Source organism: Epinephelus fuscoguttatus, linkage group LG6 (assembly GCF_011397635.1).
Source record: "Epinephelus fuscoguttatus linkage group LG6, E.fuscoguttatus.final_Chr_v1".
Classification (NCBI taxonomy): domain Eukaryota; kingdom Metazoa; phylum Chordata; class Actinopteri; order Perciformes; family Serranidae; genus Epinephelus; species Epinephelus fuscoguttatus.
In genome coordinates this window covers 16,570,763-16,597,684 of record NC_064757.1, presented here as the reverse complement: position 1 = coordinate 16,597,684, position 26,922 = coordinate 16,570,763, and the positions used below count along the sequence as shown (strand labels likewise).

At 43.6% G+C, this 26,922-nt stretch overlaps 1 protein-coding gene across 1 annotated transcript in view; it reads right to left on the bottom strand.

Annotated features, from left to right (window-relative positions):
• LOC125889858 (probable E3 ubiquitin-protein ligase HECTD4) overlaps nt 1-26,922 on the bottom strand; it is a 43,812-nt gene that overhangs the window by 9,791 nt on the left and 7,099 nt on the right. Inside the window, 60 exon segments of the mRNA XM_049578079.1 lie at nt 96-303; nt 395-1,788; nt 2,257-2,436; nt 2,555-2,760; nt 2,873-3,003; nt 3,092-3,297; nt 3,396-3,577; nt 3,668-3,828; nt 4,200-4,336; nt 4,468-4,605; nt 5,041-5,167; nt 5,273-5,409; nt 5,589-5,826; nt 6,009-6,172; nt 6,438-6,517; nt 6,659-6,807; nt 6,926-7,087; nt 7,515-7,618; nt 7,738-7,853; nt 8,048-8,217; nt 8,303-8,467; nt 8,608-8,790; nt 8,916-9,051; nt 9,236-9,438; nt 9,572-9,653; nt 9,755-9,941; nt 10,054-10,334; nt 10,455-10,608; nt 10,842-11,026; nt 11,122-11,268; nt 11,466-11,632; nt 11,744-11,888; nt 11,980-12,115; nt 12,487-12,655; nt 12,736-12,828; nt 12,934-13,038; nt 13,531-13,723; nt 15,264-15,509; nt 15,686-15,849; nt 15,973-16,077; nt 16,170-16,289; nt 16,393-16,591; nt 16,730-16,833; nt 16,940-17,093; nt 17,530-17,654; nt 18,063-18,191; nt 18,301-18,421; nt 19,630-19,735; nt 19,826-19,896; nt 20,025-20,167; nt 20,264-20,499; nt 20,589-20,729; nt 20,842-20,955; nt 21,464-21,625; nt 21,748-21,940; nt 22,058-22,228; nt 22,582-22,720; nt 23,596-23,704; nt 24,956-25,083; nt 25,169-25,258. Of these exon segments, the coding sequence (XP_049434036.1) occupies nt 96-303; nt 395-1,788; nt 2,257-2,436; nt 2,555-2,760; nt 2,873-3,003; nt 3,092-3,297; nt 3,396-3,577; nt 3,668-3,828; nt 4,200-4,336; nt 4,468-4,605; nt 5,041-5,167; nt 5,273-5,409; nt 5,589-5,826; nt 6,009-6,172; nt 6,438-6,517; nt 6,659-6,807; nt 6,926-7,087; nt 7,515-7,618; nt 7,738-7,853; nt 8,048-8,217; nt 8,303-8,467; nt 8,608-8,790; nt 8,916-9,051; nt 9,236-9,438; nt 9,572-9,653; nt 9,755-9,941; nt 10,054-10,334; nt 10,455-10,608; nt 10,842-11,026; nt 11,122-11,268; nt 11,466-11,632; nt 11,744-11,888; nt 11,980-12,115; nt 12,487-12,655; nt 12,736-12,828; nt 12,934-13,038; nt 13,531-13,723; nt 15,264-15,509; nt 15,686-15,849; nt 15,973-16,077; nt 16,170-16,289; nt 16,393-16,591; nt 16,730-16,833; nt 16,940-17,093; nt 17,530-17,654; nt 18,063-18,191; nt 18,301-18,421; nt 19,630-19,735; nt 19,826-19,896; nt 20,025-20,167; nt 20,264-20,499; nt 20,589-20,729; nt 20,842-20,955; nt 21,464-21,625; nt 21,748-21,940; nt 22,058-22,228; nt 22,582-22,720; nt 23,596-23,704; nt 24,956-25,083; nt 25,169-25,258 (10,391 nt within the window).

Genomic DNA, 26,922 nt, shown 5'->3' with positions numbered 1-26,922 from the left:
CTTAAAACATGGAGATAGATTATTTAAGATTTGGCAGATGCTGGCAGAACTAATGTCAGTGTGTAAAAGCAGAATATATGTAATCTAACACCAACCTCTGACTGACTTGTCCAGGAAGTAGTCTTCAAGTGCGGAACTTCCCTGTGTGTCAAACAGGCTTTGGTTAACACTGGAGGCTGTGAGGATCTCCTCATTGGTCAATTCCATAAGTTCCTCTTCTCCTTCCAGACTGGACAAGCCAATCAGATCACTGCTGTTGAAAAGACTGGCACGGATCTTTTCCACTTTGGCTCGAGAACGAACCTGTGATTAACAAAAGAAAGACAAGCGTATTTCCTCAAAACAACACAAAATCAAACACCTTAGATCTATTATGGTGCTCTTATCAACTCACCTCAATGACAGCATAACCCTTGATGGGCCTGGCCATGACTGCATTGCTCTCCAGTGAAGTGACTGTGTGCATAGAGCCCCCATCTGACACTGACGGTGTTTCTGCACTGTCGAGAGGCTCCCCCAAGCTCCCAAGACTCCCCAGGCTTCCTGTACTGCACAGGGAGGTATCTTGACTCTCCTGACTAGAAACGGTCTGGGGGTCTTGGGGGCCCTGCTGAGGGTACGTGACAGCCGAAGCTGCAGCAGCAGGGGTGAGGGGCGGAACAGCTTCCTGATCGACAGAAAGTTCACTGGCAGTGCGGGACACTCCCTGAGAGGAGCTGCAGATTGACGTCTGGCTGGTAGAAGCTGAAGCGCTCACGCTCATGGCTGGAGTTACGCTGCTGGAGCTGTCAGGACTCTCAGGACCTCCGTTGTTGGAGAAGGGGCGCTCAGGTTCAGGTCCCGCTTTACCATCCTGAGGGCTAGAAACCCCAGCTCCAGTTTTGGGCTTCTTTGGGTCCTCTTCCTGCAGAGGGATGAAGACTTCATCTTTGAAGAGCCCTCCATGTGCGTTGCAAGCCCTGCGGATAGCATTACGAACCACGGCCTCCTCCAGGTGCGTGGGGATACCTGAGAGCACCAGCAGGCGGCTGTGGGCAGTGGGACCCACCAGGGCGTGGCAGGCATCTGTCACTGCATCACTGGTCACACTTAAGCCCTGCGGATCCTTATTGGCGAGATGTCGTAGTATCATGAGGAGTGTGAGGCAGCGGTGGAACCACAGCATATCCTCAGGTTTACTACCCGCCATGTTCAGCAGGGCACTGTCACTCTCTGACAACCGCGCACCTCCACTCCCCCGTTTCCCAGAGACTGCTGCTGCCACTGCAGCCGCTGCTCTCTCGCGCTTCATCTTCACCTTCTTACGTTTAGATAGCAGACTGGGGCTCTGTGGCGTCTGGCCCGGGGATGATGACGAAGATGATGAAGAGTCACTAAGGTTAGGGGCACTGGTGGAGGACAGGGCTCCCACTGAAGAGCCGCCAACATTGAGGGGAAGCGTCACCTCTGCCACAGCCAGACACACCTCCATCAGAGCGTGGAAGTAGGTGGAGAACCGACTCTGCTCCGCTCCCAGAGCCAACGCTACACCGCCAGATGATGACCCCCCTGCTCCAGCGCCTCCAGCAGTCCATCCCTGAGTCTCCCGGTCGTAGAGCTTTCGGAGCTCTGTTTGCAGGGCCATGAGCACTGCAAGGCAGGGGTTAAGCAGCAGAGCAATGGAGCTGGAGAGACCAGCAGGGCTCTTGCGCTGCTCCAGGTGGTGGATCTTCCGCAAAAGCTCAGCCAGTAAATGAAAGATGAGCTCTTTTATGGAGGGAGCCAGATCAGTGGTCCAAAGCAAACCACCTAAAACAATACGAACAATGACACAGAAAACATTTCAAGTTGTTAAAATCCATATTTATGTTTGGTATGATTTATCTTGCAAGTTCTTTTATGATTTATTGAGCTAGTAGTGAAGAACAATGAATATGCAGGTTTAACTAGATCACAAACACTACACACTTATAAGATTGACATTTTATTTAAGTACAAGAGTTTATTGCAGTTTTGAAAAACCAAGCAAAGACTTAAAAACCCACATCAAAAGAGGTATTATATTTTATTTTTTTGACTTCTTAATTTTGCTTTTTTACTGAGAATATACACCAAAAAGCATTAAATAATATCCAAAGGTCATAACACAAAATCCGTGTGTGTCTGCTGGATAATTGTGAAGAAGGATGGGTTGCATTAAATAATGTATACAGCAACAACAAACAGGTTAATACATTAGGCTCATTAAAGTGCTGTTGTCACCGGTGGTCAACCTACCTAGTAGTTCGACCACCTGCAGCAGCACAGACGAGGGCACTGTCTCCAGCTCATCCTCTGATCGCTCACTGTCCTCCCCCAGTTTCCATGTCAACAGCTGTTCAGCAAATGCCATGGCCAGAGGAAACTCCAATGGCAAGGAATGCAGCACCAGTACAGCACCAGGAGGGGGCGACACCCCTACAAACAAAACAATAGGATATTTAATGCCATTTCATCTTGTCTCTTTTTCTTTTTTTTTTAAACAAAACCTTGAAGCAGCCTGTGTGAATCTTTCTCTGGGAGGTGGATTACTCACCCAGTTTGATGTGCACCTTGTCAGTGGGTATGATAACAGAGGGGTATTGGTTGGTGGTGGGAGGGGGAGTAAGGCCTGTGTTGGTAGGTGAGGCATCCAGAGGATAGCACACTGCCTCCATCAGATTTAGCTGGCCATTTCTGCGTACTTTGTGACCCAGGCCATACACCATGACTCGAGCCCAGGGGGCCTTATAAAGGCTGGAGCTAATGGAGTGGAAAAGACAGCAGGTTATTTTAAACATTTTACAGGAAGTAGATGATAGGAAATCTGAGTTCATCACAAATTGCTGAAGTTGAACACTTCTGAGAAACTCACTCTTTGCGACATCCTAACTGGCTCTCCTTGCAGGATACGATCACAAACGCAGCACCTGGAAAGCTGACATCCATGCTAACCTTTGACTCTGTCACAGGGAACTCCTCAGATGTAAACTGCTCTGGTGCATTCTGTAAATTAAACAAAATTATGAGAAGATTCGTGACATTACAAACTGGGGAGGTATCCAGGGGCATATTTATTAAATCAAGCACTGACCTGTAGAAAGCAGCAGATCTGCTTTGTGAGCTCCAGCAGGCTTTCCTCTCCTTGATGCAAGGCACGGGTAATGGCCACTGTCAGCCACTCCCGGATGGGCTGAGCATTGCCCTGGTAGAATAGTTCGGAGGGAGAGCAGCTTTGGCCCTGGAGGTTGTGGAGCACCGACTGAGCCAGTAGGATAGAACTAGAACTAATAGTGCCATCTGTAGGAAGAACATCAGCACAATCACCACAGAAACACAAATGATCATTAACACCATATTCAGAGATCCAGCAATTTAAAAGAAAGATTAACACTCACCAGGGAGGGGAGGAGCCAGCAGCTGATTGGACAGCAGCTGCAGGTGCTCTAACGTGATGTCACGGATAGCAGGTATGTGGAATAGACGAGTGAAGGTGTGGGGATTCTTGGGGGCAAAGATGTTGAGCAAGGCCATACGACAGTATAACTGAGCCAGCGCACTCTCACAACGAAGCAGTTCCCTGCAGCAAAACAGTAAAACAGACATTATACTGAGCACTGGTGCAGGAAGCATTTATATTTTGCTAATCATCTGTGGGTTCATACGTTACCTATGAATCTGAATGTTGCTACTGTCTAGTGAGACTAAGCCATTAGCTGCAGTCCGTCGTGATCCTGCAGGTGGGCGCTCCAACATCTCAATAGGGTACCAGTACCTCACCAGAACCCCCTCACTGCGCAGGTAGGTCTCCACCTGTACCAGCTCATTCACCTGAGGAAGTGTAAGTAAAAAAAAAAGTTATGGCTTTGGAACAGGTTAAGTGATACTGGTGATACCAGGACAGCCAAAAAATATTTAAATGGGCCTAGGATAACATATGTGTAATATGTGTTGTCAATATAGGCTTGAAGAAGAGTTAAGTTGAAAAAAAACTGGTATTGTATCTCTAAAGGAGGTGCTTAATATGTGTTTATATACGGTCAAACAAGTTTTGCAGTAGGTCTAAGTTAGGCATTTATTTGTGAAATTAAATAGGATTATTTTACTGATTACTTTAATTTTAGTGTTGTCATTAAATTTGAGTTTATTGACACATTCCCAATAATGACTCAAAACACTGAAGCATCAACTACTATACTTACAGAGTCCACATCCAGCACCACGCCATGCAAACCAAAGGTCTTTAACATGCCCCGGATAGCAAACTTGGGCAGGGCTGTCCCTCCTGTGGTGGTGTTGGTATTGTTGCTGTCCGGAGAGCGGATGACCACAGTCAAGCCTGTGTTTGGTAAGCAAAATATCATGAAGATTAAGTAAATTGTACACTGTGTCAAATCAAGTTTTACTATAGCGCTCTCTCACAATGCAAACTGAAATCATATTATTTAAAGTGATGAAGGTGAATAGTACCTTTGCGAACTTTGTCAATAGTGAACTTGTTGGCCTCATCCTTGATATCCTCGATGGTAGGGAGGTAAAGGTCACGTGGGATGCCACCATTCTCCTCATACAGGAACTCCACTGTCTGTCTTGCAATGTCAACCATGCCTGTTGTGAACAAAATACACCACAGAGACAAATATTGACAAAGTTGTTTATGTTTCAGCTACACTGACCAAATGTGCAAAAAAAGTCAAAGCCTACCTCATCATTAACACAAATATGCCTAAACTCAGAATAGGTATGGTTGAGCCAATCTTCCATTCAAATAAACTTTGACATCAGCTTAACTAATTAAATAGGCTATTAACTTTGTCATTTAATTCCATGTCAAATTTAGCTGTGGTACTATAATTACTCCACCTTGTTCGGAGATGTTGAAGGATGATTAATTTTACATTTACAACAGTGCCCCCCTTGTATGCTGCATCAGTGCACTGAAGTATTAGCCATAAAGTTAAAAGCACTTTAACAGTACTTCCTACAATATGTGTTACACTGGACATTAAGGTTATGTTTTCATGATATTCTTTCCTTCTTTACCTAGCTGCAGAGCTCCTTTAATTTGGTCCAGGCCAGATTTTCTCTCCGCCTCATTACGGAACCGCCTTCGAATGGTGGGGAACACTTTGGTCTCCCAGGCCTTTACCAGCAAGGCATAGTGGTCCTCCTAGATTCAAACACAAGTCAAAATAAACAATGAAGAGTGCATAAAAGTAATTCCAAAGTCATTATTAGAAGATGAGAAATATTGAGGAGTGGAGAGCCCACTCACTCTTGGGACATCATCATCATCCTCATCATCACTCTCATCATCTGCAATAGGAGGAGGATGAGGGTCAGGTCCAGAGGTGACCAGGTTCTCATAGCTCAGTTCAACTTTGTAGTGGCACGACAGGTCGCTGTTGTACTCTGTACCAACAAGAAAAAACAAACAGAAAATGTGAGTTTAACAAATGATACACAAACATTGTATCAGTGTGGTGCACTCCCGACCTGTCTTTGTGGGATATTTATGCAAATTCAAAGATGTAAAGGAAAAACATACTCTTTAATGAGGATAAGGCTGACGTAAAAGTGATAAAACATACGTTGCTGGGCAACTGCCACGGCTGCAATCCGACAAGGCGGTCCATGGGAGCCAGAGTCAGAGGTAACACTTGCACCTGCATCATTATCGCTGTCTGAGGCCATAGCAAAGGGCAGTGCTTCAAAATTTGCACTTATTTCCTCTGCGAGGTCTACACATAAGTCGGCCGCATTTCTGTGTGCTTGGCCTTCTGCGTATGCAAATGGCCGGCTTCCAAAGTTGGCACGGATCTTTGAGTTCTACAGAACAAAGAAAAGCAAAATAGACAATTGACCACATTATTCTTTAGGGAAAATTGTGTAATTGAAGCAGCAAAGAAAATGATGCAGTGTAATACATATTAAATATAAGTGGTGAACCAAAATTTGACAGAAGTTCAACTATAAAGCTGCAAATGTCATTTTGGTCAACAGCAACCCACCTTTTTTTGAATGTGAACCAGGGGCCACATTCCACCAGCTACATCCTCAAGGATGGGGCCGAGCCGCTGGCCACAGTAGGTGAAGTAGACCCTGCCTTTAGGGGCCTGACCAGGGGGCGGAGGAGTGCCCTCGGAACGTTCCCAGCCTATTCCAGCCACGTCGCCTGTGTTTATACAAATGTAAGGTAAACATTTTCTATAATGACTCAGGTAATGACATATTTTAAAACATGCCAACACTACAAACAGCTTGACTTAAGGAAGCAAAATAGTTTTTTTAAAGAGCAGCTGGATATGATGAAATGCTTTTTAGGAGTTTAGTTCAAATCCATTACATACATTCCTGTATGGATTTCTACGTTGACAAACTGAGACAAAAAAGACGATAGATTGTATGTGAAGATAAAGATATTGTGTCTCCTGTCTCACCAGGAAGTAGAGCCACATCCAGCCTGACACTCTTCCACTGCAGCAGACTGGAGCCATTATAATGCACTGCCCTACCATTACTGACACACACAGACACACACAGACAGGAGACAGACACACAGAGACGGAACAACATAAAAGAGAAAAATAGCAGTCAGCACTCAAGTCAGAGACAGAGCAGTGGGAAAAAGATCTTGCAGTTCATTTGCAGGGAAACATACTTGTGGAAAAGACATGTGCCGACAGGATTGGTCCACGCTCCATCTCTCTTCTCTGCCTCGGTGGCAAAACCAAAGGACACAATTGGGCCACTGTCCTCCTCAGAGTCTCCATAGGAGACAATTTCAATCTCCCAGTAAAAGGACGGGGCCTGTAGGGGCAAAAAGAAGTAAACAGACTTTGGAAGGGTGCGGCACCAGTGCATGATTTTATCTCAGTAGTACATGTTCAAATAAACTGAGAGGGCAAATATTAATGCATGTGCCCACCTGAATTGGTACAGGACAGGTAGCGTAGATAAAGGTGCCTCTGGGCAGCCCTCCTCCAGCACTTGGATCAGCCAGGAAGGTGACAGAGGTCAGACGGGATGAGAACATGCAGGCACGGACTGGAGGGAACACTCTGGATGGACACCAAGTGATCTCCTTGGGCTGATGAGAGAAGCACATCAAAGGAATAGGAGATGAGTCGGGCCCACAAATCTGACTATTTAATTTATCAAAATGTCTTTGAAGATTGAGTTGAGGCTTGCAGCAGTATATGAATTTCATACTATAATTATCTTGCCTTCAGCTGTCAGTCAATTCCAACATGTACTCAACAGATTTGAGTGGTTTTCCACCAACACTTTTTTAAGACTGAAGTAAGACTGTCTTTGATGAGGGAAAAGTTTGATTATCACCTTTTCTGTCTCTCGTTCTCTGTCTTCTCCCAAGATAAATGTATATTTTCAGCTGCATCGAGTCCACATGTTTGTTACACATGAAGGGATCTATCTTGCATTTCTGGTTGGTTACTGCAACAATTAAAGTAATATGAACAAAACCTAGTGTGTGCTATAAATTTGATAACTCCCACCTGGCGTCTGTCTGTCTGCAGTGGAGGAGGAGGAGGCCGAGCGCAGTCCCGGTACAGCATTCTTACTCTTTCACACTGAGCCTCGACCATGCCGAGACGCTCCCCTGCACAAGATGACAAAACTCAGTGAAAGATGTATTATAGACCAAATGCATTACTCTGTAATGTGAAAGGTTTTGGGTGCTCAAATTATTTCTCATGCCAGTATGTATGGTATGCTCACCAGGGCTGCATTCCTGGGCGACCAGGTTAAGAACCTCAACAGCAGCAGGACACTGCTGGATGAACTCCTCACAGAAGGAGCTATCCTCCAGGAGCTGCGCCATCACCAGGCATGCCCTAAAAGCCATTAAAAACTTGATGATTGTTGTCCAGTCTATGGTTCTGCTGTAAATCTGTCATTACAATTTTTTTTTAAATTACATCATGAAACCAGAGTTTCAAGGGTTTCAGGTGTTCACAGTACACCAGATTAAAAACAACCCTAAAGACAGGCTGCAGCTGAAGGGGAATTTATATGAATGTTTACTAACCTGGTCCTGATTTCAGCCAGCAAGCGGACTGCAGCCATTACTGGGCTAGAGCCATCTCCTGTAGCTGGTAGAGAAGTGTGAATGGAGAGACTGCCCTCCTGTGGAAGAAGCATGGACTGCACTGCTTGTACCACCTTTTCTGTGATTGAGAGCTTATAAAGGGGAAGAGCCTGTTGGGGAAGAGTAGAGAGTGAGATTTGAGTTGGTATTTTCCATATAAATAAGGACTGCTGTATGTGATGCTGAAACTTGTACCTCAGATCTGGGTGTGCAGAGGCGTGATATTGGTACTGTCAGGATGTCTGAGGCTTGGCAAGCTCTCCTGTACTCGCAAGAAGGAAACTTGACTGTGGCAATTCCCTCCTGCTCATTGATGGACATAACTATGCCCACACTGCCCAGCACTCCCTTACCTACCACCTGCAGAGCAGATGAATCACAGAAAATATGTCAACATTTAACATTTAAAGTACAAAATGTGATTGCACCTAAGATGCAAAGTACAGCACAATTTGGTGTGAAAGTACAGCATGATGACTAAATCTTCTCCCTCAACTAACCTGGACTTCAGAGCCGATCTTAATAGTTTCTTTAAAGCCCCCAAGGGCACAAAGAGCAGCAACAGCTTGTCTGCCAATGGCCTGCAGCTTAGCCAGTTTCCTGCCACTGCTGCTCCCATTCTCCAGAATACTCTCAGCATACTTCCCCAATTGGGGGATAAACATCAGGGCACGGGACAGAACCTACAACAAACCAAGACAGAGAAATCATTAGGTCTAATAGAAGACAGCATTATATAGAATACTTATCATTTAAAATTAATGAGCATACACATTGTGATAAAGTCATACACATAATAGTCCTTTACTTTTTCAGCAGTGCTAGTCCAGATCTGAGCAGTGTTGGACTCTGGGGCAGTGAGCAGACTATGCAGCAGAGCAATGACCTCAGCAGCCATACTGTTGGCAACATGGCCACTGATAAATGGCCTAACAGGGTCCGACCTGTGCAAGGCAAATTTAGAAGTCAGAACAAGTCTGTCACGTGTACGGTCTGACCAGACAACCAGACACAAATTTACATGCAGTATGACCACTACTCTCTTATTGATACCTATAACTGAATGATGAAGACAGCTGGAGTGGACAAATATAGTTATTACAGCTGTGGTTATTCTTGTTTACTTACCTGGCCAGATCAGCATTCCTGTCTCGACACACAGCAGTCTGAGCAGTTTTCTTCTTGTCACCAGTGGTAATGCCTCCAGCGGTCTCCTGGGCTAGAGTCTCCACAGGTGGACCAACACTCACTATCAGACCAGACTGGGCCCATTTGTTCGCTTTCCTCAGGGCAGCAGAGGCCTCTTCTGTTATCACTTCACAACTGCCACTCTACAGAGGGGTTAAAATACAACAGCAGAGGTAAGAATGGCACTGGTATAAAGCTACAGAAACACAAGCTCTCATATTGTGAGTATATTTTGAATTCTGGATACATGTTTTTTTTTCCCAGTAAAAATCCTACCTTTGTCATATCTCTGTCCATCTTTACAACCTTTTCCATGTTCGCTCCAGTGCCAAGCCGAAAGGGACGTCCCTCTGAGCTACTGCATTTTGGAGTTCATGAAAGAATGCCCATGTCACAGTCAGAAACCGAGACTAAGCTTGCTAATGTGAAATTTAAAAAAGATATCAGGGTCAACCTTACCTTAGAAGCGGTTGTAGAACCTCATGAGATGACTGGTCCTCTCTTTTGTGGATGAAGATTGACAGCTTGCCATCAACCGCCTCTCCCTCCTCCCCAACATCCTCAGACTTCAGAGCTCCTTTTGAACTGGCACGGGAAAGACTAGTGTCTGGCTCAGAGGAGCTAGGGGAGAGCAGGGTCTGACAGCCTGGCAAAGAGGGAACATTGTAAATACTAAATATTAGCAGGAGAAAGTATCTTCATACTTTCACCCCCTTCCACACACATTAATTTAGCACTCCTAGGTAAGAGAGACCAACCTGGCACAACATAGTCTGCCAGCTTGGCGAGCAGCAAGGCGGCGATACGAGAGGCAGGGTCACTAGCATCTTGTTGCTCAGCATCTAGTGTGTTAATAGAGTAGCTCCACGAGGGCAGGGCCACGTTACCACAGTCCTCCACACTCATGAGAGGCAGGGCAGCTCGGCATAGCTGCAGGATGATAAGTACCAGCTTTGGAGAAGGTCTCTGGTCAAGTAGCAGAGACAAGAGCTTAGAAACACAGGCTGGCTGGCTCAGAATAGCTTTCCCTATGTGGCTCCTGCAATACAAAACACAGAAACATTTTACAAACACTGTATAAATACGCACAAAAGACATAACAATATACATAAATGATTCAAACAAATATATTATTTGCATACATGACATAAAATTTTACCTGGACAGGTCATTGAGCAGACTGAGCACATCCTGTAAGGCATCATTGCCAGCTGCCTGATTCCCACAGCACTCTGTGGCTCGGGCCAGGTGATTGGTCAGCAGGCTGGACACCTGCCGTGCCAGACCTGAGTGTACTGCATCGGTAGACCCACCTTCAAAGAGAGAATACAAATGATTACTTACCTATCATTACAACATACTACTAAATGTGTAGTGTACAACCATTTCCTCTGAGCATGTAAAAACACATGGACATTGTTAATGTATACTTAAAGGCACGTTCATGTAGTATATCCATGCATTTTCAGGATGAGCACAAATATAAATAACTTGATGGCTCTTCACACGTGATCAGAGTAAGTAAGGACCTACAGGCATAACTTACCTTCCACCTTCTCCCACTCAATGCAGCGGTTGGCCAGTACCTGGAAAGCAGCCCATGCCATGGTGGCCACCTTTTGCTTTTTGGTCTGCTTCTCATTTGAGCTGCATTCCCTCTGACCACTTAAACTACACAGGCTGTCCATGAGCTGGACCAGACCGCTCCGCACCAGGCACTGCTCTTCACTCCTATATCAACACAGATGATGAATGTGGGTAAGGACTCTGAGGGTTTAGTAATACAGAGACAAATCAAAAGAGAGATGCAAGATTAAGTATCTTGCCTGGTGTAGGGGATTGTGCAAAGCAAGCCAATACTGTTGGCACAAGCAATAGGGTAACGAGCACATAGTGACACTACAGATGTCATGGTCTCCCCAAAGGCCTCCTGCACCTGCTCTACCATTCCACCACAGGTCAGCTCTTCAATCCTGCACAGATGGCACATAAACACAAATGTATTGAAGAATCAGGCAAATTCAAACATTGTTTAACTGTGGCATTAAAATGTTTAAATATTGTAATATCATGATTACATTTTATAATCGTATTGAGTCAGTGTTTACCTATGTTATGTATGTACAGTAGGGAGAGATTGTTACTACTGTTAATAGCACTGCTTTCTTACCTTGGGCCACCTTGCAGTACCATTGTGACAGGCCCCACCAGGTGAGTGACGCCACCCACTCTGACAGCAGCAGTGAGCAGCTCTCTCATATGAACAAGTGCCTGCTTCCGCGTGCTGCCACGTCTCCAACGCGTCTGCGCAGCAGACAGGAAACTGCTGCTTGACACCTACAGAAATCACCGATATAAAAGATCTCACTGTCAGACCAGAATTTACCAACTGATTCTCATACAGCTATGGCAACGAAAAAAGAAGTGAGTAATGAGTAAGTTATTTACAGCCTGATCAGGTGTTGTTCCAATAAAGGCAAAGAGCTGTCCCAGCAGCACACTGTATGTTGGTTTGTCACGGCTGTCTTCTATGGCCAGAGACTGCAGCAGGGTAAAGGAGCTGCTGCGATGACTCGTAGGGTGGTGTCGCCTCCTAAAGATAACAAGTAAAGGAATAAATTAATTGCCAGTTCCCTTGCATGATTCTCAAACATTAATTCTATCAAACAAAAATAGAAAAATACCTTTGGGGTGCATGTGTAAACTCTAAGTCCTGGTTAGCAATCATCTCCAAGTCAGAGGGTGCTGACATGCTGCGTAGAAAGACTGGCTGCTTCACCATGGGGATCACTGTCTTGGCGTCTGACACAGACTTCGAGGCTGGCACAACAAAATCAGAAATATTAAATGAGAAACAAACTCACTGTCATTTTGTCTCCCATGACTGATGCCTTGAGCTAACTAAAGACACTTCTAATTATGCAGGATTTATGAACTGACAAACACTGACAGATGAAAATATTGATTTACAGAAATAAGGCTGTGATACATTGTATTTCCAAAAAGTAATTAGAGTCAGACTCCTGTGTAAGTTATGTAACTGTACCCATTGACGCACTGGCTGATGGACCTTGTGTTTGACAGCATTTGGCTTCAAAATCTGAAGGAAAATATCTCTATTCCCAACCCTGCTGCCAAACAGGGTTTCATTACCATCACCGTAACAGGACCCATAAAAAGATCTTAAGTACCTGGACCTGGTGTGCCTGCGGGTGTGCTGGTTAGACTTCTGCAATGTGGAGCGATGGTAACATGGAGCAGAAGCTCAGTGCGATTCATCAGACTCTTCACCAAGGCCTTAGTTTTGGCCAGTGAGGTGGTACTCCTGAGGTGCATGGTGTTTACTTCTTGAAAGAACTTCTCCCTGTAGGTGCAGATACATAATGTTACTGCACGAACTGATCCGTGACACCTGTAGTGCTAGAATAATTTTTAATTACTTGCCTCAATGCAAGGACAACATTCTCCAAATCACTAAAATCGAGTGGGACCTCCTTAAGCGAGCAAAGTAGTTCCAGCTCCTTAATTTTGTTCTGGGAAAATAAAACAAAACAAAACAATAGATTATGAATATCAAAGCGAATGGTAGTTTCAATCTCTAGAGGAAAATTGTAAATTGTGTGTGTGGAGCAGTGTACCTCAAAGAAGTGGTAGTCGTGAAAGAAAGGAGTGTTGTTCTCCAGCTTTCCCTGCTGGGCCTCTTCTACCTCATTCTGCCATTTCTGTTCCAATTCTGCAACACTCTGAAAACAACACAGGAGATAATTAGAAACAGAGTGAGACTTTGTTTCTGTTCAGGTTGCTAGCCTAATTTCTTTTTTAGCTAAACTCAGGTCTTCTGTTCAGCCGTGTCCTTATTTCAACTGAAAACTAATAATACTCTCATATTTCCAAGCTGTAGTTTAATATGCTGCCCATTATGCAAATATCTCTCCAATCTGGTGATTAGAGGTATCATAAGGTGGTTTAAATATGCCCAGTATACAAGCGTCCTGGCTGCAAATAAACATAACTTTGCAAAAAACGCCATGCAATAGCAACTCTCCATTAATCTCATTCCCTGCAGCCAACAGGAAATACTTCATTTAACTATCTAACCTAGAACTCTTGAATACCCAAAATAAAAACAAGTTTTCAAACATGCACAGTGAACAGTGTGTCTTCCACTGATAGCAAGCAAACATAATTCAAAGCATCCTAGTTTTTAAAAACCTTGCTATGTAAGAGGAGCTCACCTGCAGCTGGCGTTCCATAGCATTGATCTTCTTGAAGGTCTCAGCCATGATCTTACAGACCAGGTCATACTCCTCTGCATGATCCTCACGGTACTGGTAGTTAACAAGTGACTGAAGGGCATCCACCAGGCTTAGGTGTTTTATGACACAGGATACTATAACCTCCTCCATGACATCTGGCCTGATCACCTCCCTTGCAGAAAAAATTGGTTGTGTCAAAAAAGTTATCAATAAATGCTGTCATATAACAGCAATATCACATTGCTCATCTAATAAACACACAAAAACTAACCAACTATGGCTGCTACGAATGGGGAGAGCTGCAATACTGAGAAGAAAACAAATGATGATGATTCAAAACTAAATCAAAATTCACCGTATCAACAAAGCCTGAAGACATACAAAAGCCTAGACATTCTATTTTAAAGAACGATATGTGATCAAAACCACAAGTACTTTAAAGGACATCCTGATCACCCGTGAACCAGTTTGAAAACATGTTTATAATTTATTACATAATTCATTTAACAAACAGTCTTTTGCCTGATTTATGGCAGAGCACTCAACACTTTTGATAAGTGTTGCTCAACAGAAATTTAATTTGTTCAACAGGAATAAAAAAATGACACTTTCCTTTCATGTTGCGCACCTGCAGAATTTTTTTATGTTGCGGACAACATCAGAATTTGTCTTGCAATGTAACTGGTACTGTCGCCACGGAGATAGTTGTTTTCAATCCCCACCAACTCTGACCTGCATTCAGCATCTCAGTCCACAGAGGCAGCTGTCTGTCAGCAGCAGCTCCTGGGGAGCTGAGAGGACAGCGGCCAGCAAAATTGCCTTCACCAGGCTGAACAACAGCAGACATATACTGACCAAAATTTAGCATGCCCTTAGTTCAGGCAGGACACATCCCAGCTACATCAACTGATCTCAAGCAGCCCAATCAATTGATGGAAGGGAGTCAGCTGACAGCTCATGATTCTTTTCTATGCAACCCATTGGCAAATCTCATTCAGGGCGCCCTATTTAAACTGCTCTGGCCTGCCTACTGTTGCTGCTTCCTCTGCAAGCTGCTTTGCAACCCGCCTCCACCCCAGCTCCTCCTTTTCAAGCTGTGTCTGACTAATCAGTGTTATTTCTGTTTGTCATTGATGCTTGCTCTGTCCTGTTTCTGGGGGGTCTTTGCTGCTGGTCTCCCTGCCTTAGGTTTTCCATGTAGGTGCATGGAAGGGCAGGGAGGTTTGCTCTCTCTGCCTCAGGCTTTTCTCGTATGCGTGTGGAGGGGCAGAGAGGTGTGCTCTCTCCACCTTAGGCTTTCTACGTAGGACAAAGCCATACTACCAAATATAACACTGCAATGAAAAAAGTTTTCTTTCAGTGGTCCTGACTGAAATATTTTTTTGTCAGCTCCACACAAAGAAATCATCAATGATTCATGTATTGATTCATTGATTCATCATAAAAAAATGCAGAGGGTCTCTGCTTACCATGGTAACAACTTAAAACCTTTTGCTGAAACATAAATTGAAAACAATGTGTGACTGTTTAATTCCTGTCGAACAATACTTATCAAAAATGTCAAGCAACGTGCCATAAATCAGGCTTTAGAAAGAATTGCTTTGTGTTGCTTCGCCTCTCTCGCACTTTCTATTTCAGCAATGTTTTCACTTTTTTGTGTACAATGATGTCACATGAATATCCTCTGTACTGTTACAGTATGACCTTCTTACTTGATACTAGGACGGAATTGTGGTCGAGCCCTTCCAGACACCTCTCGTAGCCTTCCCATGATGCCTGGAGGGAGGCGGATACGAGGCAAATCAAAGTAGGTCCCTGGCATGAGGCCTGGGGGTGGGATGAGCACATCAGAGGGGTAGGTGAACTCCCGATCCTCCTCAATAGTGAGTGGCAGCGGTGAAGGGCTGGGCGTGAGGGCAGGAGAGATCGCACCGTTTGCTTCCACCTGCCACTGACACCTATTAGAAAAACGAGCGTGTCATCTGTCTGTCATCTATGCTGCCAGATGTTTTGCTGCACTCAACTACATACCACTGAGGAATGTGTGCCACTTCTTAAATTGTACTATATTTATCACATGGGTAATCAATATCACTGGCAGACATTTTGTGGTATTTTCATTCAGCTGTGTCACCTTTGCAGCAGCTTTGAGCAGAGCAAATCATGGCAGGCTTCCTCCTCTCTTGTCACCTCTGGCCCATTATAGAGAATGCGGAGCATAGAGCAAGCCAGCACTGACAGACCGAGGGCAAGGTCTGCCAGGAAGGGGAGGCCTCCAGAGACATCCTCAGATGACTCCTGAAAGCAAAAACAAATAGCATCTACAGAATTAGCTGTTGTTCTTCATGTTACATGATGCCAGTGTGATTAATCAACAGTAAATACAAATGTCTGGGACATGCCAGTGCTCCCAGATTTTACCTGAGCTCTGACAGTGCAGGAGAACCCCCACATGGCTTTATCAGGGGTGTTGTGCTCACGTCCACTCCTCATCTCAAAAGAAAACGTCACAGTGTCTCCTTCAACCTAAAACATGACATAGAAAAAATGTAGCTCTTCAAGACTGTTTGTGCACAATGTGTTTACTGTGTATGTTTGTGAAAAACAGCTTCTTTTACCTTGACAAGGTCTTTGGGCCATCCTGTCCCCAAGACACTACGACTGCCATATCCCAGAGTGTTCCCTCCATATTCTGTTACTTTACGACTGTTGGTATTGGGACCAGCATAGATGACCAACTAAAATGTCAAAGAATACACTTAATTAAAAATGTCCCCAACCAGAGCCACAAAGGATGAAGGCCACTGGACCTACAGTTAGTGTAGTTGCATGAGTCAGTACCTTGTCATAATCATACTGTGAGGAGCAGCGAGAATCAAAGCGAAGGTACAGGCAGCGCGCTCCTGGGATGTGTACCGTCTCCTTGAACTTGTAATTGTCCCTCACAGGATGCACTGTCTCTACTGTCTTCCCAGCAGCCCATGGGGCAGGGATCTTCAGTCCAGTCAGGAAACCGGGCTCCTCACGTTCGTCAAGAATTCTAATGCAATACAAACAAATGACTGGTTTTACAAAGCTGAGTTTATGACTAACAAAACAAGTGATCCAAAATATAATCAGATGGATTCACTGCGAATTGATTGTTAGCATGCTTCTGGTGGACGTTCAGCAAACATACTTGTCATCAGCAGCACATGCTTTTGCCCCCGGCCCTACAGAGCCCCCCACAGGTGGAGGCTCGTCAGTGAAAAGTGGAGACTGAGTCTTCAGTAGCAGGGCAGTCTGGAAAACAGAGAGTAGAAACAACTACTTTAATACTTCTTTGTTACTCAAGGCAAAACAATTTATTCAATGCAAGAACTGTCTTTTGGACCGGCAAGACTCTAACCTGGCTAGTATAGAGGACCAGCTGCACCAACTGAGGCATGAGGGCGTCAGCAAGAGTGAGGGTCTGCAGGTTGGGGTGCATCAGAGAGGTGAGCAACACTGGTAGCAGGTGCCCAAGCATGGTGGCCTTGGTTACCTGTTCCAGGCCTTTCAACCTGAACAACAAGCAGAGAAAAGGCAGCTTTTCAATGTGAAGGTGATCGATACTAAGCGGAAAAACAACACAAGAAATAGGGAAAATTAAAGAGGTAAAACAAAGCCACAGTGATTGCAAAAGCCTGCGTACATAAATGATTTCTCACACACCCTTCTATTCTTTGTAAGGAGGCAACAGCATTACTCAGGTTTAGCTAAATCTTGTTTCACGGAGAAATAGAGCATTAAAGCCAACTAAGAGAGCATCATGTCTCATTTTATTTTTGTCAGTTACATTATAGTTTTATGGTAATACAGCTGACACCAAAGATTAAGTTCAAAAGTCTCATGCATGATTTTAAAGGTACCCAGCAGCCACTGTGGCTGGCTGACTAAAGGGTTATTTTCCCACCCTAAAGAGGCAGTTTTTAAAAACAGATGAAGTCAAAAGCTCACCTTGTTTCTCTGTCAGCAATGTCACTGTTAATGAGAGCTGTGGTCACCTGCTGCAGGGTCTCCAGCACTTCATCACATCCCACCAGGATCTTTGTTGCTAGGGATAAGATGCTGCTTTGCAGCTCCTGGGGACCACACACACACACACACAATATGCCCACACTTACGTAACTCTGTTTTCAAGATTTTCCATGGTCATCTCTGTCATGCAATATGGAAATTATACAAACATGATTTTGTTAATTTTATGTCTGCAGAAAAAAACTCCACATATTAACACAATCTGAGCTGTTGGCTTATTTGAGACTGTTCCGCTTTCATCCTTTTAACCAATATTAGTAATATTTAGAAACAACACATTCTTACTTAATATAGCCCCGTTAACTGACATCATTAAAACTGCAATAAGCACAAATTACTAAGCAGTGCTGTAAAAGAACAATTATCTCCCATTGCTCCGTCTGGTGGGTTGCTCTCTCATTGACAGACACACCACATGCACAGAGGTAGGGGTATTTAAAGGGGATGTTTACCTGTACCTTCATTGTTTCCCCTTGTAGGGAGCTGTCACTGTCGTCATTATCATCCGGACGGATAAGAATGGTATTACTGAGGAGGTGGTTCTGAACAGCCATGAGGTAGCGCAGACTAGGTGAGACCACCTACAGAGAGGCAAAAAACCATCTCAAGTTTAGACGAGTGCAATCTCACAAAACATGTGATCTCAATCAACACAGATGGCATGTAGTTCTGCTGAAATGCTAGTCATACTGGCACAGTGGAGAGCAGCTTCTGGAAGTCGTCTCGTGCGACAGTCTGACATTTGGTAATGACGAGGCAGGATTCCCGGACAACAGTCTTGAGAATACAGTGCAGCAGTTCATCACTCAATCTGTAAAAGACAGAGATTTCTACCACTTTGAACAAGTACATACCTACAGGGAGCTAACTTGTATTTTTAAAGTAACACCTGACATTGTCATCTTTGCCAGGTGTAAGCCTGGAGGGGATAATGTGTTAGGATGTGTGTGTGTGTGTGTGTGTGTGTGTGTGTGTGTGTGTGTGTGTGTGTGTGTCTGTCTTTTCTCTGTCTTTTCTCGTTGCAAACTACCGCACCAATCAGCATCATATTTTGTGTTGTTGAAAAACCTGTTTTATTGAGTATTTCATACCGTCATTAACTCCTGACTCCTCTCTCCTCCTAATGGGCCCATAGAGGCCACAAGTTTTTCAGAAATCAGCTCAGCTAAAACCAACAAGCCCTAAGTAGTCCGCTGGAGGCCACATTTTGGCCTTCAGTGTAGCTAAAAAACTGACATCCATAAAAAGGTTTGATCTTAATTTCAACCGAACCAGCTGCAGTTTAATTACGTAACTGAGATGTTATGATGCACTAAAGTTAGGCACAATACGACATTTATTAGTCCCCGTTTTCATTACTGCCAATGCCATCTTGATTATAAGGAATCAAGGAGGGACAATTCATGGGGTGCAGCTGCAACAAGGTTTTGTTTCATCCTATGACTGGCGCAATACCACACCGGGAGCAATTCAGAAGCGAAGGGTTTTACATGCCAAATTTTTTAGACTTGCCTGATTTTTTTCTTGACATTTTGCCTCTACAACAGTAAGTAAACAGGCTATATAGTATGATTTTTTCTTTTTCTGTCTATTTTAATTTTGTTTATTGCTCTTTGTGTGATGTAGCCTATAGAAAAGGTTATTACTGTTGAAGCCCAGCTATGAATGACATGGATCAAAGATTTGCAGTTGAAGTTATTAAAAATACATTCAATCATCATAATTATTTTCTATCTATTTTTTCACATACAGTGCCTGTTAGCAGGAGAACTCAATCAGCTCTGTGAAACGCATCATTGCTTTGTCAAAAATACACAAAGTGTGTTTTTATTAGCTTCCAAACAAATGCTGCGGCACATCTGCTGAAACTGCAAGAATCTTAAAGAGTGGCTACGCTCAGCTTGGGCAGCTGCCTGGCAGAGATCTGCATTCTACTAAGTACACTTTGCTGGTTTTGTGTTAACATCAGAGCCTATGTAAAATGATATTGTACCCTATAGTTTCAGGATAGCCACTTACCTGTAGTGGTCATCTTCTTCACTCCCAAATCTATTCTTCTGCAGCTGGTCTGCCAAGTTGGTAAGAATGACATCACGAAGTTGAGACAGGCCACTGTTCCTTTCACCTGAATGTCACAAACAAATACACAGAATGTCAAATATATTTACCACAAAACAACTAGTTATATTAAATGTGTGTTTAGTATCATAGTCACCTTCAGTTAAAACCAGTTTCAGCAGTTTGTTGAGTTCAGTCTCCCCCTGATACAAAGTATTCAGGCCTGAGCTACAGAGACAGAGAGGAGGTAAAAAGAAAAGATCCATTCGAATATCATTATGATCGCTGATTTTACAAAACACCCTTTTAACTATTAGTTTTCTTTTATATACATATATATAGTATACTGGACTTACCTGATGGCCAGGCACACCTCTCTCTGGATCTCTGCTCCAATCTGATCCACTGGAGCCATGAGTAGCTGCCACAGGAGTAGGCCTGAACGACGCACACTTTCCCTATTCTGCTCAGACTGAGGATTGAAAAACCTAAACACCACCTGGACAGGACCGACAAAAAAGAGAAGAAACTCAAAACACAGAAAAAAGCTGAGTCATTGTCTGCAATACTGTCCCCAGCTGCAACTCTGACTGACCTGGAACACCACCAAGATGCAGCGAATGATGCATGTGTCTCCATTGACCATGGCCTTCTCCATAATGTCACAGATGCTGCTGAAGTGACGGGCCTCGATGGGATGCTGTTTACCAAGCAAGGCCCCCAGGGGCAAGCTGTTGCTGCTGGCTGCCAGCAGGTTGAGCTGATGGATACACATAGCACCTACATGATGAAGTAGCTGGTTGATAACCTCGCCAGTGGCCACAGTTTCCTCTGTGAAAAGAAAAGTTTGACAGATATTCAAATGTCTGACTCTGATATGAAGAGCGTCTGGTGGTTTCAGTGCAATTTTTTTAATCTACCTTTGGGTTCTTTGATGACATGGCTGACACCAAGCCTATGGCACACATGATGAAAGGCTTGGTTCCCAGGATTGCACCATTGATCTATGTAATCACTGGAGCAGGTCCAGATCAAGTTGTTCAGTGCATCATAACATGCTCCTGTGAAGCCAGTGATTATAGAAATACATGTCACTTAAACTGGCAAAGCATTGTGTGACTATCATCTGTGAGTTCAACACATAAGAGGAGAATGTGACAAAGCTGAGCTTACCTAGTCCCGCCACCTGGGCTCCCCTGCCTAATGAACTGCCAGGAGCATCAATGAGGTCTGCGCGGCTGCTGAACTGACCATCAGCCAGGTTAAAAACTAGGCTGGAGGCTAATACTGAACAAATAAAAATGTAAGTTGAGTAAACAAATGCATTCCTTACATTTTTTTTCATCATTAAATCACAAATAATGCAAATTGTTTTTCTTGAGCTTGTAATGTTAATTAAAACATTGTGTGTGTTCAAATGTAATGTTCCTTACTATTATCAATCCTAACTTATGACTTCAAGCTGTAATCAGACTATTATCAGAACACTTGCTGTCCACTAGAAGCTTGAAAAGAAACTTTGTCTCTTTTCAACCAGCTCTGTGTTACTGCAGTGTGGGCAGTGTGTGCAGATGAATGATGTTTGTCGTTTTCCCGTTGGTGTTTCCCTTTAACATGATGTAGAATGCTTTTACTTTTTTCTCAAAGTCTTTGCAGTGTACTATATCTTCACATTAAGTAAATCAATTTACATTATCTCTAACTTTTTGAGAAAAACTAAATGGCAGCATAACTGTCAGAAGTTATGGCAAACACATAACAGTGCGGATTTACAAGTGACAGTGTGTGCTCTTACTTTTAAGAGAGGACAGGCTGCTGGTGCCTCCAAACAGGGAGCGTGTGGCAGAGCTCCCAGACACACCAGGAGGTGAGACCAGCATCACTAGATAGGTTCCACATACATACATAGGGGTCTTTCTTAGGGTCTTTAAAGGGAGTCCACAGCTAGTGTTGACAGCTGTAAGAGTTAAGAAGATGAGTGTCACCAGAAATGATTTTAATAACCCTAAGATTCACCATGAGTTGCACACTGAATCATATGTCATTTCTGGATGACTTTAAGTTGTGCTGATGAATTACCAGACTGTTCCTCTTTGACAGTGTTGGTGATTGCAGAGCCTGTGAGAGCAGCCAGTGTGGCAGAATGGGAGGCCCGGAAGCGTGACATTCGACTCAAGAGAAGCTCATTCAAGCACTTTGAAGACTCGCCTTCCTTGCGAGTTAGAATAACCCTCTCCTGCAAGATGTCTGCAACACACAACCCTGTCTGTGTCTGTACCATGGAGGGGTGGGGTGGGGGGGTGGGGGGGAGGTAGAGAAAACATTAAAGATGGAACACAGACATTAACAAATTGAAACTACTGTATATAGCAGGGCATATTGTACTCACAGACAGGTGAAAGACATCCATGAAGACAGAGTGGCCTTTCTGTGTCTTCTCATTGAGACTGGCTGGGGACCAGACCCAGTACAGGTAGGTTCCATCTGAGCAGAGGTGCAGCGTGGTCATGCTGCTGCCCACAGGGAAGTGGTGGGCTGGCATGGGCACAATCTGGCACACCTGAAAATGGCACAGCAAACATTAGCCATATTAACTCAGAGCTGGTTTGATTTAATGACTACGGTTAGACTGAATGTAGCTTTCATATATCCCGTCTTTGTACAAATTCATACATACTTTCATTCATACATCTTCATCACCTGCATTTAGACTGTGGTTTTATTGCATCCTGAATAGAAAGAAATGCTGCCCAATTTTAAGCCTTCATGCCTTGTTGGTACTATCAAATCATTTTTATGTTGCATGATGGGATAATAAAACCACATTAAAATGACAAGTAAGAATTAATGCGAGACTCGTGATGAAAATGAAATGCATCAAGACACAGCATCAAGTTCAAAATAGTGGAATACCTGGAGGGTGAAGGGGTCAATGACCTGGCACAGCTGATGAGGCTTGGCATCAAAGGAGGAGGGACGATGGAGGAGGCGACCACTGCTGAACACCACCCAGCCAGGCTCCAACTCTTCATTTCGACAGTACACAAAACCCCTGCACAGACACAAAGTGCATCTATTTACGTGTTCTGTATTGTGTATTATTGAATATTTGAAAGGAGACCTTTTTGTTGAGAAACTAGCTGGGACACTAGTTGATGCAGAATGAGAAAACGAGTTAAGTAAAACAGCATAACATCACGTGTGTACATGCTTTGCCTTCAAATTAATTGTGTTAATTATCTGCCGACATTAAAATTCTCCCAGCAGAATTAAGCATCTTGTTTACTATATTCAGTGCTGATTATGACAATTAAGAGCATGTTCTTTAAGAAAAGGGTTGGCATGCTCATTCAAAGCTGTTGTGGTTCCACAGTTCTAGTTGTCTGCATGCCATTGCTAAGAATTGTACTTACTGCTGTGGGTTATTGCTGTAGTATGGGTCCCAACGAGTCTCATTTCCTTACAAAAATGTTTATTTTCCAAGTTGTTGTTTCTCGTTTAATCAAGTGATTAATACTTCCAGCATAAAATTAACTAACTCACAAGCCTAAACCTGGCACATGTATCTTTTCTGAAAGTGAAACAAAAGGTCTCTGGGCCCTTTGAACTCTAAAAACACACTGTGGCAGAAAGCTGCCCTCTGCTTACAAATTGGGTTATTTGGAGCTACAGCATGGAATTGAGAGGCAGAGCACACAACGCCCTTTTGTCCCTTATAAAAATCAACCGTATCAATCAAACACAGTTAGGCAGGATGTGACTGCATACTGCAGATATTGGTTTAAAAAGGGAAAAAGAAAATAACACAATGCCATGGGATGGATGAGCGATATTTTTAGTGTTTTGCCCTCTCCGTCTGTCTTTCTCTCTTGCTATTCTCTGAATGCTGCAGATAAAAAAAAAGGCAGGCGAGGAGAGTCACATTACCTCAGTGTCCCATGTAAACCAGAGCCCAGCTTGCTGAGTCCTCTCCCGGAGGAGTTAGTGGTATACAGATAGAGCCCGTCTGTGGCTAGACAGCGCCCCAGGTCAGTGTCTGCAACACACAGGGACAAAAAGACTTCGATATAAGGGCAATGACAATCAGATGACAGATAATCGTAAAGAAAAGAAAGGGGAAGTATCAGCAGGGAAGTGGATGAAGTGGAGAGAAGAGAGCAGAGAATGAGGATGCTAAACAAAGACATCTGTCTGCTTTGCTAAATTTTTCATTTTGAGGATTGTGACGCCTTCAGAGATCCAAGACTACAGATCTAGTGTCAGATTACCTTAAAATATAAATATGCAAACCTGCTCAATGGATATATGCCCTGATCAGCTTCTATCACAAGGTCAGATGATGGATTGCTGGAGAGTGAATGTCACTTTCTCCCGGCTTTGCTTTACCTTCTCATAGTCACAGCTCTTAAGTTTCAACATGGGCTCTAATGCCCTCCCTGTACATACATCAACCTGGTCTCAATCGCAGGGCGTCAAACAATGCACTTGGGCAGCGTGCGTCAGCATCAGATACGGACACACAATGCCCCCTTAAGTGTCTGTGTGAGACACACCATACTTTCAACCAACTCCATTGTAAACCCATCCACCTCATTCTTACGACATTCAGAGCAATGGCTGTGTATAAAGACAGAGAAAATCTGCTTATGGTGGGTGGGAGAGAATTTGGGTCCAGCAAGACCAGGACTTTGACCCAGGAAACAGTGTTGGTGTTTTGTGTGAAACTTTGTTTGTTTGTTTTTTGCACGTCTGCCGTTAGTCTTGTGTGTCATTGGTCATGTGAGTCAACTCACATGACTAACGTCAACCACAATCTTTTCCTGAGCCTAACCACGTAGTTTCGTTGCCTAAAACTAACCACCAACCCCCTGTGTTAAGATACAATGCAAAAGGCTTCTGCCCAAGTGTAAAATATGATGAGTAGGGATAAGACATTGTAGCATACATATACAGTAAAATGAGGCAAAATGAGCGTTGTACCAGGCTATGCACTCTCCTCCCTTTATTTTTGTTGGGATTTTACACATTTTATGCACTTCAGGCAAAGGGGATTATAAATAATCTAAAGGTGAGTAAATAAAACAGAAAGCAGGGCAGTATTATGATGGGGAATATGACAAGCTCAGTCCTCTCTATTACGTGCAAGCCTGAAAACTAGAAATATGTACAGGACATAATTTATCACACTCACATGAGAGCAGTGTCTACTTAGGCCTGTTATTCCTATCTTTTAGTTTTACAAATGTAGAGGCTGATCACACAGACATTTTGAGAATGTTTTTTTTACCTTTACTCTCTGCTCCTCCAGCAGAATTATCAGGTGTTGGCAGCATGTCCTCAAAACCCCAGGACACACTGTGTTTGCCCCCCAGGAGGCAGGATGGAGAGCCTGGGCCTCCTTCCAGGAGCAAAAGTCTGACGTAGGAGCGACACAGGGTGGTTACACATCAGGAGAGATACTAATATTTATCTTTCAGATGAACCAAAATACCACCCTCACCTGTACAGGACATCTGACACAGGGAGCTGGCCCAGATCGGTTTGTTTCTGCAGCAGGTGAACTGTGTGGATGAAGGTCTTCAGAGATCCCCTGGAGAATAGTTTGGCAGATTAGTCTGGAGGCCTCAGCATGACGCACAAGTGAAAGCTCATTGTTAAGCATTTTTGGAACTGTAAGTGGAATAATACTCAGCTTGAATTATGGAGGGGATCCGATGTAATGTGCTGGGAATTAAAATGCTAAGTTTTTTGAATCTGAATTAAAAAATGTTTTCCATTAGAATGCAGCACAGAGATTATTTTACACAGCGACTCTTAGCAGGGTGTAATGAGCAACCTACTTAACTTTGTGCAGTGTTCATTTATTGCTTCGCCACATCCAAGGCTATAAACTGAAGACATCTAAGTAAAATGGAGAAAGTCTCTGTCTCTAACTATGTATGTATGCATATACGTCTTTTGATTTCCTCCACAACCACTCATCTGATCCACTTCACCCTTGGAGGCTGTATTGATGAGGACCCAAGAAAGTGCAGTGTTGAGAGCAAACTCTTGAGATCTACAGAATATTTTTACTTGTATTTCTTTAATGTACACACTGTGTAGTGTATTGTGAGGGGAGCCCTATTAAGTGTTACACAACCAAATGGTATGCTGGGTACAGCTCTCAAACAATTCAAGCATCAGGGATTTTATTTTCGGAATGAACGCTTTTGTTCCCAGAAATAGCCAGGCTTTGACTTCATTGAGGCCATAAAACAGTTGTTCAAGTATTTGCATCCAAATGACATGTATACATGCATGCATGGCGTGCTTTTTGCTCAGGACCCTAGGAATCGCAGTGTCCAATGTGAAGTTTTTTCCGATGAGCAGTTCTCTAGAAAGCTGCATGCAGCAAATTCCTGAGGCCAAGCAATCGACCCATTTTGAACAGGCACTGCACTAGTTCAAGTAATTCTATAATCAGGGAGAAGATCTGTGCAAGAGAGGAGGTCTACTGAAGTGATACTCTGGCATTCTCTCATGCAAAAGACAAGGTTTTCAACTACAGATTTGAAAAATGTCTTCAACTAGGCATAAAAAGAAAATGGAGGGATAGATAACAATATGATGATAGTCATTATAATGTCTATAGTGATGGCATAATTTTACTGACAACCACCCAACATGCCACCAAATGTGTGTGGCAGAAAGGGAGCTAGAAAAATAAGAATTCTGACTTGTGTATCACCAACATGTTGCATTGTTACTGGATGCTGGATATAATCCAGGAAAATCCTGCCATGTGTTATAGTACAGAACGTACACGTGTGAATCAGTGTTTACATGTTCCACAGGCGACAGACAATTCAGATGAGTCATGTGTCAGAGTCCCCTTCTGCACCTCACTATATAAACATCTTATCAACAACTGATGTCAAAGCACATGGCTACACAGTCTTTCTGCTTACTTATCCTCTGACATTGTGAATTTACTAACCAGCCCCATCAGAGGTGAGGGGGAGTAAAGCAGATAGCTCTTTAATTAGCTCCCACTGTTGGTGAAAAGGCACCAGGGCTGGATGCTTCCCCACAACAAAGAGCTCTCAGCCTCAACAGAGGCTGAACAAAGAGTGGAGAGTTCTGGTTTTGACAAGTCAAGATCTGTTGTCACCAGCAGAAGCCAGAGTTCAGGCACAAATGCAAAAAACAAGCACATTCTGCAGGCTAGGTATCAAACAAAAACACCAGAGCACTTATATATGATTCATAAGT